This window comes from Ornithorhynchus anatinus, chromosome 14 (assembly GCF_004115215.2).
Source record: "Ornithorhynchus anatinus isolate Pmale09 chromosome 14, mOrnAna1.pri.v4, whole genome shotgun sequence".
Taxonomy (NCBI): Eukaryota; Metazoa; Chordata; class Mammalia; order Monotremata; family Ornithorhynchidae; genus Ornithorhynchus; species Ornithorhynchus anatinus.
In genome coordinates, this window is record NC_041741.1 from 37,997,676 (window position 1) to 38,014,216 (window position 16,541).

Consider the following 16,541-nt stretch of genomic DNA (forward strand, 5'->3'; position numbering starts at 1 on the left):
GGAGCAGAGGAAAAGGGGGGCTCAGTCTTGGAAGGCCTCCTGGAGGAGGTGAGCTTGGTGCCAGCCATCACCGTCTCGCGTCCCCCCGCCGAGATCTGCCGCTTCCTGGCTGGGAAGCAGCACGGTGTAGTGGCTAGAGCCCGGACCGAGGAGTCAGAAGGTCATGGGTTCTCATCCCAACTCCGCCACTCGTCTGCTGTGTGACAGTGGGGAAGTCATTTCACTTCTCTGAGCCTCAGTTACCTCATCTGGGAAATGGGGATTAAGATTGTGAGCCCTATGTAGGAGAGGGACTGTGTCCAACCCGATTTGCAGGTGTCCACCCCGGCGCTGAGTACAGTGCCTGGCATGTAATAAGCGCTTTACAAAATGCCACAGTTATTATTAGAGAGAGAGGTCTCAGACCGTGACAGCCACAACTTGGCCACTGAGTCCAAACTCTTATTCATTCGTATTTACTGAGTGCTTACTGTGTGCAGAGCACTGTATTAAGCGCTTGGGAGAGGAAAATATAACAATAAATGGACATAAATCCCTGCCTGCAAAGAGCTTACAGTCTAGAGGGGGAGACTCGTCAGGAGTCAGTCAGTCATTCATTCAATTTAATTTATTGAGTGTTTATGCAGAACACTGTACTTAATGCTTGGGAGAGCACAATATAACAATAAACATACACATTCCCTGCCCACAACAAGCTGACAGTCTAGGGGGGAGACAGACTTTGATACAAATTAAGTACAGATATGTATATAAGTTAGTCAATCATATTTATTGAGTGCTTACTGTGTGCAGAGTACTTATTAAGTGCTTGGGAGCATACAACAATAAACAGACACATTCCCTGCCCACAGTGAGCTTACAGTCCAGAGCCATCTAACTGCTCTGCTGCTCCTTTAGTGCTGTCAATCGATGGTATCTATTGAGCACTTACTGTGCACTTGGGAGAGTACAATATAACAGAGTTGGTGCTTACTTTGTGCTAAGCATTTGGGAGAGAACAATATAACAGAGTTGGCAGACACATTCTCTGCCCACATGTCCTTTTTACAGTCCCTCTAGATGTAAGCTCATTCTGGACAGGAAATGTGTCTGTTATAGCTTACCCTCCTTAAAACTCTGCGCACAGTAAGCTCTCAATAAATATGATTAACTGACTGCGGCTTCTCACTCCGTGGGCCTCAAGGCCCCCAGAAGGCCTGCCTTCTCCTCACTGGTGGACGTGAGACACAGGCCTCAAGCCAGCTGGGGCCACTTGCCTCCTCAGGCATTAGGATGCTCATTAGGGCAGGGATCAGCAGCTTCCTGGGCTCAGCCTTAGTTTAGATGCCAATCAGTCAATGGTATTTATTGAGCAGTTAGGAAGGACAGAGCCCTTAGTCTTTGGAAGAGTACAATGAAGTTGGTAAGACCATTCTCTCCCCACTCCCAGACAGCTCCTGGCTTCAGGATGAGAAGCATCTTATTCAACCTGCCTGGTGAGTTGATGTGAAAACCCAGTCCTGGTTCTAGACAGGGAAATCATGTTAATGAGACATGGTTCAGGGGAGGAGGAAAGGCACTGTGAGGAGCTGTTTCCCCAAAGCAGGCTAAGCTACTCTATGTGATTCAGGAAGAGAGCAAATATGTACCTTATTTGACCTTTAAAGTGTTTTTGCCTAAGCCAGTTTTTCAAAGAGCCTTTCTCTTCCTGATAGGAAATCATAAATGTTTATCCTTTTCTAAAGTCTTAAACCTCGATGAAAGCAACCACAGGTCAGCAAGATTTTGAGATGTCAGGACTTGTGAAAATATCCACTTTCCTTCTTCCTATCTGAAAATTATTTTAAGGTCTTTCTCCACTGCTAAAATACAAAATCCTCTAGGGGAGGATTTGGTATATTAACTCTATTGTATTCTGCACGCAGTATGTGCTCAACAAGTACAATTGACTAATGGCTAGAACCTGAGTTTCTACAACACCACTTTCACTCCTGTACCTTCCACAATATTTCTGCTGAGGTAAAGATTGCAGTGAGTGAATACACAAGCAGGGAGCCCCCGCAGCACTTATTCAATTACTGTGGTAAAGGATTGATTTCTATAATAACACTATTAGACCAATTATTTTGTGGTCAGTCTGTTTCCACATACAAGATCATTAATATTTTCAGCATAAGTGATGTGATCTTTATTGCTCTAGATGTTGATCTATAGTTTAAGAGTAGTGAAAATTTCTAATCCCAATTCTTGCTGGCCACCTGTGTCATTTTAGGCAAACCATTTTTCTGTGCCTCAGTTTCCTTATCCGAACAATAGGGATGAGATACTCTCTCCATGTCTTAGGCTGTGAGCCTTATGTAGAACAGGAATATTATCCAATCTGGTCACTTTTAAAGTCTGCGCATAGCACTTAATACTATGATTATAGACAGTAAGTCATGGAGCACCATATGTGTATGTAAGCAATTATCTTGCTTGTATTAAATGGGAACTATATTTGTATAGCGTTTCCAGAGGAATGAAAACAAGGAGTTCAATGACAGGCCATATATAGTTAAGTCAATCTGTGAAACCAATATGTGATTTGAAAATAGGACTCTGGCATGAAATCTGTGAAATCAGCCTAGAGATTTAAAGAAGGCATTTAGAGGAATCAGATGATCTTTTCCTACGTTTCAGATTGGTTATTTAAATTTCCTTCTACAGGAGATTTTCAGAAAATTGCTGTTAAAGTAAATATCCCTGCATCTTTCCCTTGGTCAAGTTGGTTCATTTCTAGGCACGTTGCAGAACTGTATCTGTTCCACCTTCAGGCATCCAGTACTGTTTGGAAATGTCCAGTCTAGGCCAGTTTGAACAGATTTCTGTACCATAACTTCCCTGAGCCCTCCAGAGCCCTAGGACAGTGGGCCTAATCTCAGCCTGCCACTGGTGTGAACCCAGCCCACTTGTTGCCTGTGACCTTGGGCAAATCGCTAAACATCTCTATGCCTTAGTTTCCTTAGAGGAATAGTTGAAAGAGAATAAAGTTGCAGGAGAAAGTATTGGCAGCCAGTGCAATAGGTGGCTTTGAAGTAGAGTAGCCAGTGACAGTTACTTTGAATAGCAGGTAATAATAATAGTTGTGATATTTGTTAAGCACTTATTATGTGCCAGACATTGTGCTGAGCCCTGGGATGGATATAAGCAAATCGGGTTGGACACAGTCCCTCTCCAATGTAAGGCTCACAGTCTTAATTTCCATTTTACAGATGAGATAGCTGAGGCACAGCGAAGTGACGTGTCCAAGGTCACACAGCAGACAAGTGGCAGAGCAGGGATTAGGACCCAGGTCCTTCTGACTCCCAGGCCCATGCTGTATCCTCTAGGCCACTCTGTAGATGAAAGTGATGTCTCTTGCTGGGCAAGCAGTGAAACATGATGAGGTTGAGTGCAACGTTTTGCTAAAATCCTTCAGAAACCACTGGGCCTTAAGCTTTTCTCAAGGGGCTCTCTCCGGAGGACCTTACTCCGGAGTCTTTGTGTTCCCCCTCCTGGGACCCCCGTGAATACAGGCACTGCTTCCAAGATGTACAACTCGAAAGGAAGAGTGGAGGCAGAGGGAGGCTGGCCACTTAAAGTAAAAGTACCGGACATAAAGGAGGCTGGTATATCTGAATTCGATAAGGGCTAACTAGCTGAAAGCTGGACGGTCTAGTAAAACATTGACAAATGGCCACTCTAGGGAAGACTGAGCTATCGGTCCAACCAAGGAGAGCGGGGTCAGGGCAGGGACCTCCTTCCCTTGAAGCTCCTGGGTGATGGCAGTAGTGACAGCACTAATTCAGGCAAGCAGGTCAAAGTGCACTTTGGAAGGTCAACAGGGAACAACTGAAGAAAGGCCAGTTGCCCCAACACTGACACAGCTGAGGTGTACACAGAGACTGCAGCCCAGGTTTATTAAATGTCTTACAAGTCTTACTTGAAGCAACGTGGCTCAGTGGAAAGAGCCCGGGCTTGGAAGTCAGGTCAGGGGTTCGAATCCCGGCTCTGTCACTTGTCAGCTGTGTGACTGTGGGCAAGTCACTTAACTTCTCTGAGCCTCAGTTCCCTCATCTGTAAAATGGGGATTAAAACTGTGAGCCCCACGAGGGACAACCTGATGACCCTGTATCTCCCCCAGTGCTTAGAACAGTGCTCTACACATAGTAAGCGCTTAACAAATACCAACATTATTAAGTCTTTCTCGTCCAATGAAGCAGACACATAAGTGATGACCGTTTTATCACTATTGATTTCTCTCCCCTGACAAACCTTGAGTACTATATTGCTTTTCCGATACATATAACAATTTGGTTCACATTCTTGGTGTTTAGTATATTGATAAGGTGACTAAGCTGTGATTTATACAGTTTCTAACACTTTAAATGCAAATGTGTTCTACTAGATGCTAACTTTAATGTTTTTTGTGGTCGTTATACTACAGTATTTGGGAGTTCCATCCATTTGAAGTTCCACCCCCTTTTCTATGGATAGGAGATGTTGGGAATACCCTCCTTTGGACTCCAAAAGCAATTCATGGCTGGTGAGATGTTAGGATTGGGCATTGTTAAGGGCCCCGTTCCCCAGGATTCTTTCCCACACGGGACCACTTCCACCTTTTACATCAAGGAGAAGGATGGTTAAGCAACAAGCTTGGACACAGTGATCCGAAAATCTGGTTGGGACTTCTCCCTAGCCTCCCTAAAATGTGGTCCCTGGCTGCTAGAGCCCAAACTTAAAGTAGTAGTCCCTCCTAGGCTGGAAAATCACTTGATTAGCTTTGCCAGCTATCACTGAGAAATTGATTCAGATAAGGTATTTAGTGAGAGGTTTGATGGTTTCTTTTAAATTTACCCAAATTAGATTAATCAGTATAGAAAATTAGAATTAATATACATGAAAGTTTGCACATTTCTATACAATCAAATTTAGATGTACATATAAACTGAAATAACTCCCAATTAATGAAAAGGTCTTTGCTTCATCCTCTGGTTGACTCACTGTTTGATTTGTTCAATTGTTTGATGGCTGCCTAATGCAATAAACTCTAAAACCCAAATTATGCATTTTTGAGACTGATCTTTTTCAACCAATTTAAATTGAATTTCCCTTGAGGATAATAAAAGAAATGGTAGCTAAGTGGAATGTGTTTAATAAAAGATCTAGCAATACCAATAGCAAGATCTGAGTCCATTTTACCTGAAGATATTTTCTTAATATCCTTTATTCTCACAGTAAAACAGAGTACAGATTATGCAAATACTCAAAGTCCTATAAAAATTCATGATTTGTAGTACATCTGAATATCTCAGGCAGTAATGTGGAAATAAATTATCGTGAACATCTGTAACTATTTTTTTGAAAATAGTCTAATTTATCTAAATTTTTAAGCAACTTTTAATTGTCTAGTCTTTCCATTTAATACACAGAATATGAAATTCAGGTTTCACAGAAAGATCCAGATAGAACTTATTGGCCATTTTATTCATCTCACTCCCCTCATCTAGGGGAACTGAATAATTTACACCTGCATACCCACTGAGGCCTGGCTCACTCCTTGAATGTGTTCACCTGAACTGGATATAAGACTGGGCTCTCACTTGTTTCGAGTCACTTCACCTGAGCTTGATCTGTTCTCTCTCTAGTCAAACTGACTTTTTTGCCAGATAACAAAGTTAAGCTGAAAGGTAGGTAACTAGGTATGTACTCCTGTTTGCTTATAAGGCACACGTCTTTAGTCATTCCTGAATCCCAACAGAGTGAAAGATATACCAGGATGAATTACAGTGATGGGTCATATAGGTCTAGGAAGCCCCATCTAGGGAGTGTCTTAGAATAGTAAAGGAAGACATTGATAGAGCTCTTTTGCAAGTGGAAAATGTAATAACTTGTATGAGTCTCTCACGTATGCCGGATAAGCAGCGTGGCTTAGTGGACGGAGCACGGGCCTGGGAGTCAGAAGGTCATGGGTTCTAATCCTGCCTCTGCCGCATGCCTCTGTGTCACCTTGGGCAAGTCACTTTACTTCTCTGGGCCTCAGTTACCTCATCTGTAAGAGGGCTCACACTCAATCCCCACAAGTGGGACAGGAACCCTGTCCAACCTAACTCAAGTCGGTATCTACGCCCGTACTTAGAACAGTGCTTGGCACACAGTAAGTACTTAACGAGTAGCAAAATTATTATTACTATGTGAACTCCATCTAGTCCTTTCTAACACGAAGTTATGGGGACAGAAAACCTATGAGAAAAAATTAGCATAACAGTGGCTTGATGTTTTCGCCACCCTTAATCTTGTAACACTTATGTACATATCTTTGTTACATATAAACTATTTATCTTAATGTCTCTCTCCCCCTCTAGACTATAAGCTCATTGTGGATGGAAAATGTGCCTGACAACTGTCTTACTCTCCCACACACTTAGTACAATGCTTTGCACATAGTAAGTACTCAAATACCATTGATGAAGAAAAGAAAACCTTCTCTATCCCTGCCAGTCGAGTTCATGCTCTGATACAAGGGGCAGCAAGTCGGTGGACAGGCAGGAGAAGCAGCATATTGTGCATTGTAGAAGAGTTTGTTTTACATTCAAAAATCTCTGTAAGGCCCTGGCAAACACAATCATTGCCAATGTTGTGTTGTATCCAGGAGGGTGGAGGGGGTTTAAGGAGAGGAGCAGGAGACAGCCCCGGAAATACTCCTGCCCCCAAACTCCCACTCCCAAGTAGCACAGCTGAAACCTGTCCCTGGCTTTGGAGAGAGGAAGAGCAAGATTCAGTTCTGAGCTGGGTAAAGAAGGACTGACTTGCCCCCAAAGGCATCCTCAGCATGGCTTAGTGCAAAGAGCCCAGGCTTGGGAGTCAGAGGTCATGGGTTTGAATCCCGGCTCTGCCACTTGTCAGTTGTGTGACTGTGGGCAAGTCACTTAACTTCTCTGTGCCTCAGTTACCTCATCTGTAAAATGGGGATTAACTGTGAGCCTCACGTGGGACCACCTGATTACTCTGTATCTACCTCAGCACTTAAAACAGTGCTCTGCATATAGTAAGTGCTTAACAAATACCAACATCACTATTATTATTATTATTATTATCCTCCTTAGAAGGCCTATGGATACAATGCTGCTGCCTGTCCCTGGATACATGGGCACTGCTCTTTCTCATCCCTGGAGAAGGGACTCAAGGTTGGGGGTAGGAAGGAGGGAGAAACAAACCTCTCTTTACCTTCACCCCACTGATTCCACTCCCTGACTCACCTCCTCTTCTCCCCCCTTGCCCTATGAGGGTGAGGGTGCAATTAATCCAACCCAAAGTACAAAATGTGTGTGTAAATTTGATGATTGGCACCAGCTGCTCAAAGGTTTCATTTAGTCTGTCTCCTCAGCTCAAAATAGTTGCCGATCCCTGCCCTGGGTGGATCTATAATTGGAAACTTGCACCACTGATAGACAGCATTGCCCCAGCAGACGCACCCCTACTTCTGACTGCTTCATGCTCCCCATCTCTCAAGCCAAAGTCCAACCCACACCTCAGGAACTTGTATTTTGTAATGGAAACAGAAACAGAGCGAGAGCACAAATATCCATGTTGTCACATGAGCATTTTGTATTCTGTAAGTCAGGAAATCATTAGTTCCCTGAAGTGGGAACTTCTGTGCTCAGCACATGGTAAGTGCTTAATAAATACCATTATTATTATTAAGTACTTGTATTCACCACATGCCTCCATTTTAACCAGGTTATTCCCAGGGTTTGCAGGCTAACCCAATATTTCAGTCATTGGATCATACTTTATTTGAAAGCCAGGGCTGGCCAAAGTTTTTCATACTCTGCCATCAGTGGCATTTGAGTGCTTACTATGTGCAGAGCATTGTACTTAGTGTTTGGGAAAGTAAGACAGTTGTCAGGCACATTTCCTGTCCACAATGAGCTTACAGTCTAGAGGGGAAGAAAGACGTTAAGTTATATAAGACATTATATAACTTAAAGATATATACATAAGTATTGTGGGATTAAGGGTGGGGAAAATGTCAAATGCCCCAGTGTCACAGATACAGGTGAATTGGGAGGCTGCCTTCTTGGTGTCAAGTACGACCCAGACACCCGCTGCAGCAAAGCAGCGTGGCTTAGTGGAAAGAGCCTGGGCTTGGCAGTCAGAAGGACCTGGGTTCTAATCCTCACTCTGCTGCTTGTCTGCTGTTTGGCCTTGGGCAAGCTGCTTAACTCTGTGCCTCAGTTACCTCATCTGTAAAATAGGGGTTAAAACTGTGAGCTCCTTATTGGACAACCTCATTACCTTGCATCTGCCCCAGTGCTTAAAACAGTGCTCAGCACATAGTAAGTGCTAAACAAATAACCATGATTATTATTATTATTGCAGGCAGTTTATTGCCAAACTGAAGGTTTACAACTCCAAGACTTTGACCAAACATCTGGAGAAGAAATGAGCCTCAACTTCTCTCCTTCCTCATCCTGCCCAAGCAAAAACTGAACTCAGGCTGAAGGTCAGTCACAACTAATGAAAATTTTGTCAGCCTGCTCAGGAGGAGTTGGTGTGCTGCTAATTTGGAATACTGTCCTTCCTCCCTTACCATCCGAGTTCCATCTGTTATCGGTCTGTTGAGGAAGGAGTCTCTCCTCACACTAATTTCCACTGAGAGTAATGATGAACACGTTCTTAAATTAAGCCTGGGGAGAAAGTTTGGGAAAGAGAGAGAAAATGAATAGCAGGCCTATATGCCTAACGTTTACCAGAATCTGCAGTTAAGTGCTGAGCTGGGAAGAATAAGAGGCGAGTGGGTATTAAGACCAGGAAATTAACTACAACTCTTCTCTGGCTACTGAGCTGGGGCATCTTGACCTGATCTATACTACAGTCCTTGAGCTGCCCTCCGACCTCTGCTGAGAGAGACTGGTCCTCTCTTATCTCTCTCTGATAAGGGTCAGCTCACTGAGACCCTACGCTGAAGTGTTCTTTTTTTGTCTGGCTTAAGTTTTCTTTCCCCTAAAGTGAAATTTTTTTGCTAAAAAAAAAAAATTAAAAAGGGCCATTGCTCTGCACGTAAGTGCTCAGTGAATACCACTGATCATGAATGGTAAGTCATAATAAAACTATGTCATGCTGTATGTTCCAAGCATTATATTAAGCCCTGGGGTAAATACTTGATAAATGGGTTGGACATAGTCCCTTTCCCACATCAGGTTCACAGCTTATTGTTTGTGGATTTGGTGTGGTGATGTGTTCTGTTTGGGGTTTTCTTTTCCCTGCAAAGAGGAAACATGCTTAATAAAGAACATGTTTGCACTCCTGTTTAGGTGTGGAAATAAATTACCTCATCTGTAAAATGGGGATTAAGACTCTGAGCCCAAGGTGGGACATGGTATTTGTAAATGCTTACTATTTGCCAGGCACTGGAGTCGATAAAAGCTAATCAGATTGGACATAGTCCATGTCTCACATGGGCTCACAATATTAGTCCCCATTTTACAGATGGGGTAACTGAGAGAAGCAGCATGGTTTAGTGGCAAGAGCCTGGGCTTGGGAGTCAGAGGATGTGGGTTCTAATCCCGACTCCTCCACTTGTCTGCTCTGTGACCTTGGGCTAGTCACTTAACTTCTCTATGCCTCAGTTACCTCACCTGTAAAAATGGGAATTAAAAAATGTGAGCCCCACGGCAGACAATCTGATTACCCTGTATCTACCCCAGCACTTAGAACAGTGCTCAACACATAGTAAGTACTCAGTAAATACCATAATAATAATGGGGAATGAAACTGTGAGGCTGTTGTGGGACAGGTACTATATCTAACCCGATTTGCTTGTATCCACCCCAGTGTTTAGTACAGTACCTGGCACATACTTAACAACATAGTGTCCCACCTGAGACTCAGATCTTAATCCCCATTTTGCAGATGAAGTAACTGAGGCATAGAGAAGTTAAGTGACCTGCCCAAAGTCACACAGCAGATAAGGTAAGACCAGGATTAGAACCCAGGTCCACACACTCCCCGGCCCAGGCTCTTTCCACCAGACCATGCTGCACTCTTAGTTGGCCAGGATAAGGGCAAGATGTTGCTCTAAACTGAGGAACCACCATGCAGAGGATTTGAGACAATGGAGTGATTCTCCAAATCTCAATCCTTTTTCACTCTTATATACCATACTTCATCTATGGGTGTTCAGGGGAAGCAGTGTGGCTCAGTGGAAAGAGCCGGGCATGGGAGTCAGAGGTCATGGGTTTGAATCCCGGCTCTGCCGCTTGTCAGCCGTGTGACTGTGGGCAAGTCACTTCACTTCTCTGCCTCAGTTACCTCATCTGTAAAATGGGGATTAACATTAATGAGCCTCATGTGGGACAACCTGATTACCCTGTGTCTACCCCAGCGCTTAGAACAATGCTCTGCACATAGTAAGTGCTTAACAAATACCAACATTATTATTATTATTGCTTTAGGGCCAATATTTGTCTTTTTTTTTTCCATAGCTCATATTTCTTTGGAACTGATTGGTACAGTTTCTGCTCACCTTAAGGTTTTGCCAGTTCTACCAGAAGAATATCATGCTTCAAATTCAAGGGAGTGTTACTAAGTCCATTCAGTTGTCAAAACTCCTTCTCAGGGTACATAAACTAGTCCTCAAATATCAGGAAGTGTTACCAAGACTATTCTGTTGTCAAAGCTCCTTCTGCAGGTGTGTACCTAGGAACATTCTACAGTTGGCATGTACAGATTTATGGGTGGGATGCATCAGTGGGTGTCTTTAGCCTTTTCTTCAGTCTTCTGTCCATTTTAGCCATTCAGTAACCATCTTCTTCTACAAACACTCACATGCACAACTAGCATACCCATACATCCTCTTTGAATTTTACGATAACGTCTCCTAATTTTACTGTACTTTCCCAAGCATTTGGTACAGTGCTCAGGAAATTTTACAGGAAAATACTGTTTATTGGAAAGGGCTATAGAAGCTTAAACTCCACTCTGTTCTAAAAAGACCAGTAGCAAATTATGTCGGTTTTACTATACAACTGAACATCAGCAATTTTTTTTTTCCTGTTCATCTTTAGTGGGAGCCATCAAATGTTGATAAATGACCAAAAAATGTTTATTTCCTTCCTCTCTTAAAAATTTAGTTGCACTGACTAGAAAGTGTCCTTATCAATGTGTAGTTATATTTAACATTTGAAAATAACAGACAATATATTGAATACAAAATACTGAATGTGTTCAGTTTGGTAATTATTTCCTGAAAAGACAACTGCAGAGATCCTCTAGAGAGTTTAATCAGGTACATGTTCACAAGCCAAAACAACGCAACATTTTACAGAATAGCATAATATCAGTACCTTCACATTTCTACAGAGCTGATGGGGGTAGTAGAATTGAACCTATATTAAGGAGCCTCTTACTGTAATATTTTAGAATTAAATAGAATAAATACCCTTGTGGGTAGGAATTGTCTACGGTATTTGTAATCTTCAAATGTTTAGATCAGTGCTCTACATCCAGCAAGGACTCAAGAAATACCATTGATTGACTGCTCATTTAGTCTGATCATGAAAATCTCGATTCATAAATAAAACTCTTACCAATAAAAGCCATATAATTTTTCAACTAATAAAAAAAAATCTAACAGTCATTACCAGGGTATGGCTGTCTCTGGCAAGTTAGGTAAATCTTCCAGGGTCAAGATTTCTGAGATTGGGGTGTCACAAGAGATTGAGGTTGGGATAAACCAGAGTCACTGTGGCTCTAAGCCCCCAACCTCACCAGCCTCACAGGTAACTGAGTACCTCATGCCTTCTGATGTCTGACGCTGCTCCTTAAAATGTAAATATTTGCATCTAGCGATATGGATTTTAAGATGAATTGTACTCGTTTATTAGTTTACCACAGTGATCACTATCATTTAATCATTTGTAGTGGCAAAGTGTGGAAAAATGTGTACATTAGCAATTCTAAACAACTTTATAGGGTAGATTAGGCAGTAATCAATCAAAGTACTATAATCTTTATTGGCAGACGAGGAAACATTATAAACAGATGCTCAACTATAGAAAGTCATATATTTGTGACAGAATCAAAATTTGCATCGAAATTTCATTTCTTAACCATCAGAGACCAATTTTTCTCAAATAGTTGAAGTGAACATAAATGCTACATTTCCCATTCTCCACATTATAAGTTATCCTAGAAGTTCCTCCTCTAAACTATTAGCTCCATGTAGTCAGGTAACAACATGTTTTCCAAAACTGTTATAAATGAATGTGTCTGCCAGTTGTGTATTGTGGTTAGTACAGTACTCTACAGTAAATATGATATGAAGCCAAGGGGTAAATAACATGGCCACCATTGTGTGTATAACGCACTGAATGTGATTCCAGTGCAGCATATGTGATTATTTACATTTTCCATGTTTGTAAGAGGTGAATCCTGTTGCAGAATTAAATATTCTTTAGAATTTTTGTGAGACAAATACTTCAGAGAAGGAGATTTCCCTTGCATCATCAGCTGGCATTTAACTATTAGCCTTTTATGGTTAATAGTCAGGAAAAAAATACAGTTTTGTCTTCCCCAGGCAAAGTATTCATTTAGCCCTGAATTTAAATAATCCCTTTTTGACAAAGAACTTTAAATATTTTACAAATATTCGGTCATTTAGCCTCACAACAATCCTGTGAGAGAGGTAAATGTTAGACATTGCTTCTCCAACAGAAAAATGGAGATAATAAGCAAGGGAGAATTTCATCTTTGCTCATAACAGAACCAGAAACTGACACATTTGGCTGCTTTTTCTATTGGACATGTCTGCCTCTTTAGAATCATAAATATTTAGGTACATGGCACTGTATTTTAACTGCCACCAAAAAAACTACTTCTATTTCAAAGAACTAGGTTGTTTGTTTTTTTTTTAAAAAAGAACTTTACTACCTAGATATTATGGGTAGTATATGATGTCCAAATGATTTAAGAAGAGTTTAACATTTGGATGATTTTCCTCCTGTTTTTTTCCAGTAATAATGGGAACAGTATTCATTTGGATTCCAATGAATTATTAATTGAAAAGGAGATGAATTGTTAGATGCCTCTGATTTCTTGTGCTTCTGTCTTTAACCCTTACAGACTCAATATTTCATTTAGTGGCATAATGTTATGTCATTCAACTCACTAACAAGAGCTGAGGGACAATAATGAAAGGACTATTTTGAGCTCAGACCCACGTTGCATTGAAATACTCTTTTTGTAGCTCCAGAATACATAAAATGAAGCTCACTAGAAGTATCAAAGAAAGAACACCTTCACTTTATCACCGCATTAGGTCTTTCTATCTTTCCCCCTTTCTTCCATCTTCCCTACTGGAACCGTGTTTTGCCTCAGTTTTGGCAGAAAATCTTTGGGGCATTAACAGTAGCTTTCCCTAATGTGGTAAGTGTTTCTGAGTCCTTAATAGGAGATTTTTTTTATGGTATTTGTTAAGTGTTTATCATGTCAGGCACTGTACTAAGCACTGTAGCTAATCAGGTTGGACACAGCCTATGTCCCATATGGGGCTCGCAGTCTTAATTCCCATTTTATAAATGAGGTGGGCTCGCAGTCTTAATTCCCATTTTACAGATGGGGTAACTGAGGTACAGAGAAGTGAAGTCATTTGCCCCCAGTCACACAGCCAAGTGGCAGAGCAGAGATTAGAACCCAGGTCCTCCTGACTCCCAGGCCAGAGCTTTATCCGTTAGACTACACTGCTTCTAAAGGAGGCTTTTAAGGGAACAAACTGAGGATGTTTATGTATATCCTTGTACTGTATTCTGGAGTTTTCTTCTACTCTCTACTTCCCTGCTTTTACTCCCAGAAGGGTGAAATTGCACATCTTTATGGATTATAACAGCACAAAGTAAGGCCTCTGAATGCAAGGCATGGCATGGATGGACAGTTAGAATTATGAAATAATACATTGGGTCAAGCTAGATATATCACAACATAAAAAACTACATCTTCATTTTTTAAAACTCAAAAGTTATCATACAGCTATATAAATTTCAGTGTCTTGCTCTTGCTTAGGGAACAATTATTCAGTGTTTTATGAAATAATTGCTCTGCTCTATAATGGAGAACTTTGTTTTATGTAATCCTTATTTCCTCTTCTGATGTGAGAATATAATAGTCCAATTAACTAGAAGAAAAATATTTTGGGCTAGAAATCAAAGTTATTTCCTTAAATACTTCTAAAATATATCTAAAATATATTTAAATTTCAAATATTTCCAATAAATGTAATTTAGAAAACTCCTGAAATGTCATGTTACAAATATTGGAGAAAAAGATAAAGATAAAATTCTGTAATCTTTGCAAGGAAAAATAAGATGTACTACTAATTAAGCAAGTTCAAGCCTCCTTATGAAATTCTTTAGCATTAGGCAGAGCATATTTTTAAAATTCAGAGGGATTTACAGGAAAACTACAAAGTAGTTTTTTATGTAGAAATAAAACTTTTCCTCAATTAAAAAGCAAAATCCTCAAAAATAAACAAGGGCATCAGAAACCCCCTCATTCTCCAAATTAAAAAACTTCAAATGGGGATTTCAAATAATTCATCCTCATTGTATGAAACAGAATTACACGACTACCAAGAGGTTATCCATTTTGGATTACAGATATTTTCTTGGATCATTTCAATCCAAAAACTCTATATTTAGCATGTACATTCAAAAGATCATGTCTTCCAAAAGAGCATGATACTTGGCAGAAGGAAATAAAATGCTACAAGATGGATGGACTCCACTATGAGTAACTCCAATAGCTAATATTTTGTATCTGTTATTAGCCTATTCTATTGGATAGCTGAGTGCTTTTACTGAAACTGGATCGGAGATGGGGCTTCATGATCTAGAGATGTTATGTTTCTTATAGGACTAATTCAACAGTATATCATGCAATTCTTAGGAGGTTAATGGGTCAACCTTCACTTCTGAGAGTAGGCAGAGAAGCAGCACTCGGATCCTAAACCTTACTTCCAGCTCTCTCCTAACCCTAGATTTCAGGGATGTTATGTGAGATAATACAACCTGTCACCCCACCCCCAAAAGTCCCATTAACTGGTCTTTCATCATGGAAATGGTTCCAGTTTAAGCAGAGAATGCAGTCTGGCTCTGCTTTTATAGAAGGATCCAATGTGTGTTCAAGGTTTATTAAAAGATCATGTGGAAGAAGTTATAAAAATGAAGACTTTAAATGATGTGCTGAATTTTAGAGGACAGGTGGAGATATAATCAGAAAAATGAATGAGCAGAGCTTGGATGTTGACATGAGAATATTAATTTTATATGGCACAAATACAGTCCCAGTATTTATTGGTATAGAGGACAATCGCCTGAGATGTTGCCTAGCCCTAGGAGAGAGTGATCCCTCCTCGTATCACCAGTTTTTTGTGACATCTTCAGTCCTCTATGGTAAAACCTTTTTTTAAAAAAAAACAGGTTATTCCACCTTCTAGAAAATTTGAAATGTATGGAGTTATCCAGCATGTTTGGCTATCAAAGTCTGATATTGTTGTAACGTCATATTTTTTTACACAAATCATCTTCCTTTATGCTGTTTAATCTTCATTATCCAGATATACATTCATTAAATTAAAGCTCAGAAGAAAGTGCTAAAATCAGGAGAAAAGGGATCTAAACTGGTTAGTGTCTGGGTCATTCCATGATGAAATTTCTCCGATAGTTTTATGCAGAAGGAGGGCTTTAGACAAAGGTTGGGATGAGTGAAAAGAAGTAAAAGTTGGATGCATCATTAGAAAATCCTTATATCCTCGAAAAACTTAAAAATAAAACCATATTGAAATTTGTCATACAAGAAAAATATAAAAATAAATTCATGCCGAGTCACCCAGTTTAAAGAGCTGCCTCATAAATGAGTCCCACTGATTTTTCCTCTGTCATCTGTGAAGTTTGTTTCAACGTGATTGAAAGTGGGATTATCAGTTCCTTCAACCTCAAGTGTGGGAGATTTTAAGTCCAAAACTTGGTCTTCCTAAAATGCAAAAAATAAGTTAATAGGATGATTAGATTAAAAAAACAAAGAATCAAAAACATGCTACCGTAGATTTTAACTTCTATTAAGCCACCTTAACTTTCTAACAAGGGAGAGATCTAGAAGAAACATATGTTATTTAAAGGATTAAAGTCTATCTTTTCACACTATTGGCATGAATAAAATGCAATTTCAGTATTTTTTAATTACAAAACCTTTTCCTTATTTAAATATAATTTAAATGAAGAAAGGTACTGTTCTAATTGCTTTTTCTGTATTGCTAATAACTTCTTATTAATATTTATATAAGTACATAATGTACAAATAAAGTTAATTTTTGGTAGGAGTAACACAGATAACACTTTAGATTATAAACATGTAAACACACTTACTGTATCAGATTTACAAAATGAGAAGTTGGATAGAAAGTCTTCAGAAGTTAGCAAGTATTTAGAATCTAAATTCTGTTTTGTTCCTCCTGCAAAACACCAAATGTTAACATTTATTCATTAAAG

General features: G+C 40.2%; 1 protein-coding gene and 1 long non-coding RNA gene across 2 annotated transcripts in view; one reads left to right on the forward strand and one right to left on the reverse strand.

The window, feature by feature from the left end:
* The first annotated feature begins 1,357 nt into the window (after window positions 1–1,357).
* LOC114816611 lies at window positions 1,358–11,457 on the forward strand. Its single transcript, XR_003764414.2, has 3 exons — window positions 1,358–1,475; window positions 8,380–8,503; window positions 10,485–11,457. It is a non-coding gene; the product is annotated as an uncharacterized LOC114816611 (long non-coding RNA).
* A 3,711-nt stretch (window positions 11,458–15,168) lies between these two features.
* LOC100075061 (sodium-coupled monocarboxylate transporter 1) overlaps window positions 15,169–16,541 on the reverse strand; it is a 42,952-nt gene continuing 41,579 nt past the window's right edge. The window contains exons 14-15 of the mRNA XM_007670011.3: window positions 16,419–16,504; window positions 15,169–16,026 (exon numbers count right to left, since the gene is read on the reverse strand). Coding sequence (XP_007668201.1) covers window positions 15,901–16,026; window positions 16,419–16,504 — 212 coding nt within the window. The 3' untranslated portion in view covers window positions 15,169–15,900. The remainder of the gene's footprint in view (window positions 16,027–16,418; window positions 16,505–16,541) is intronic.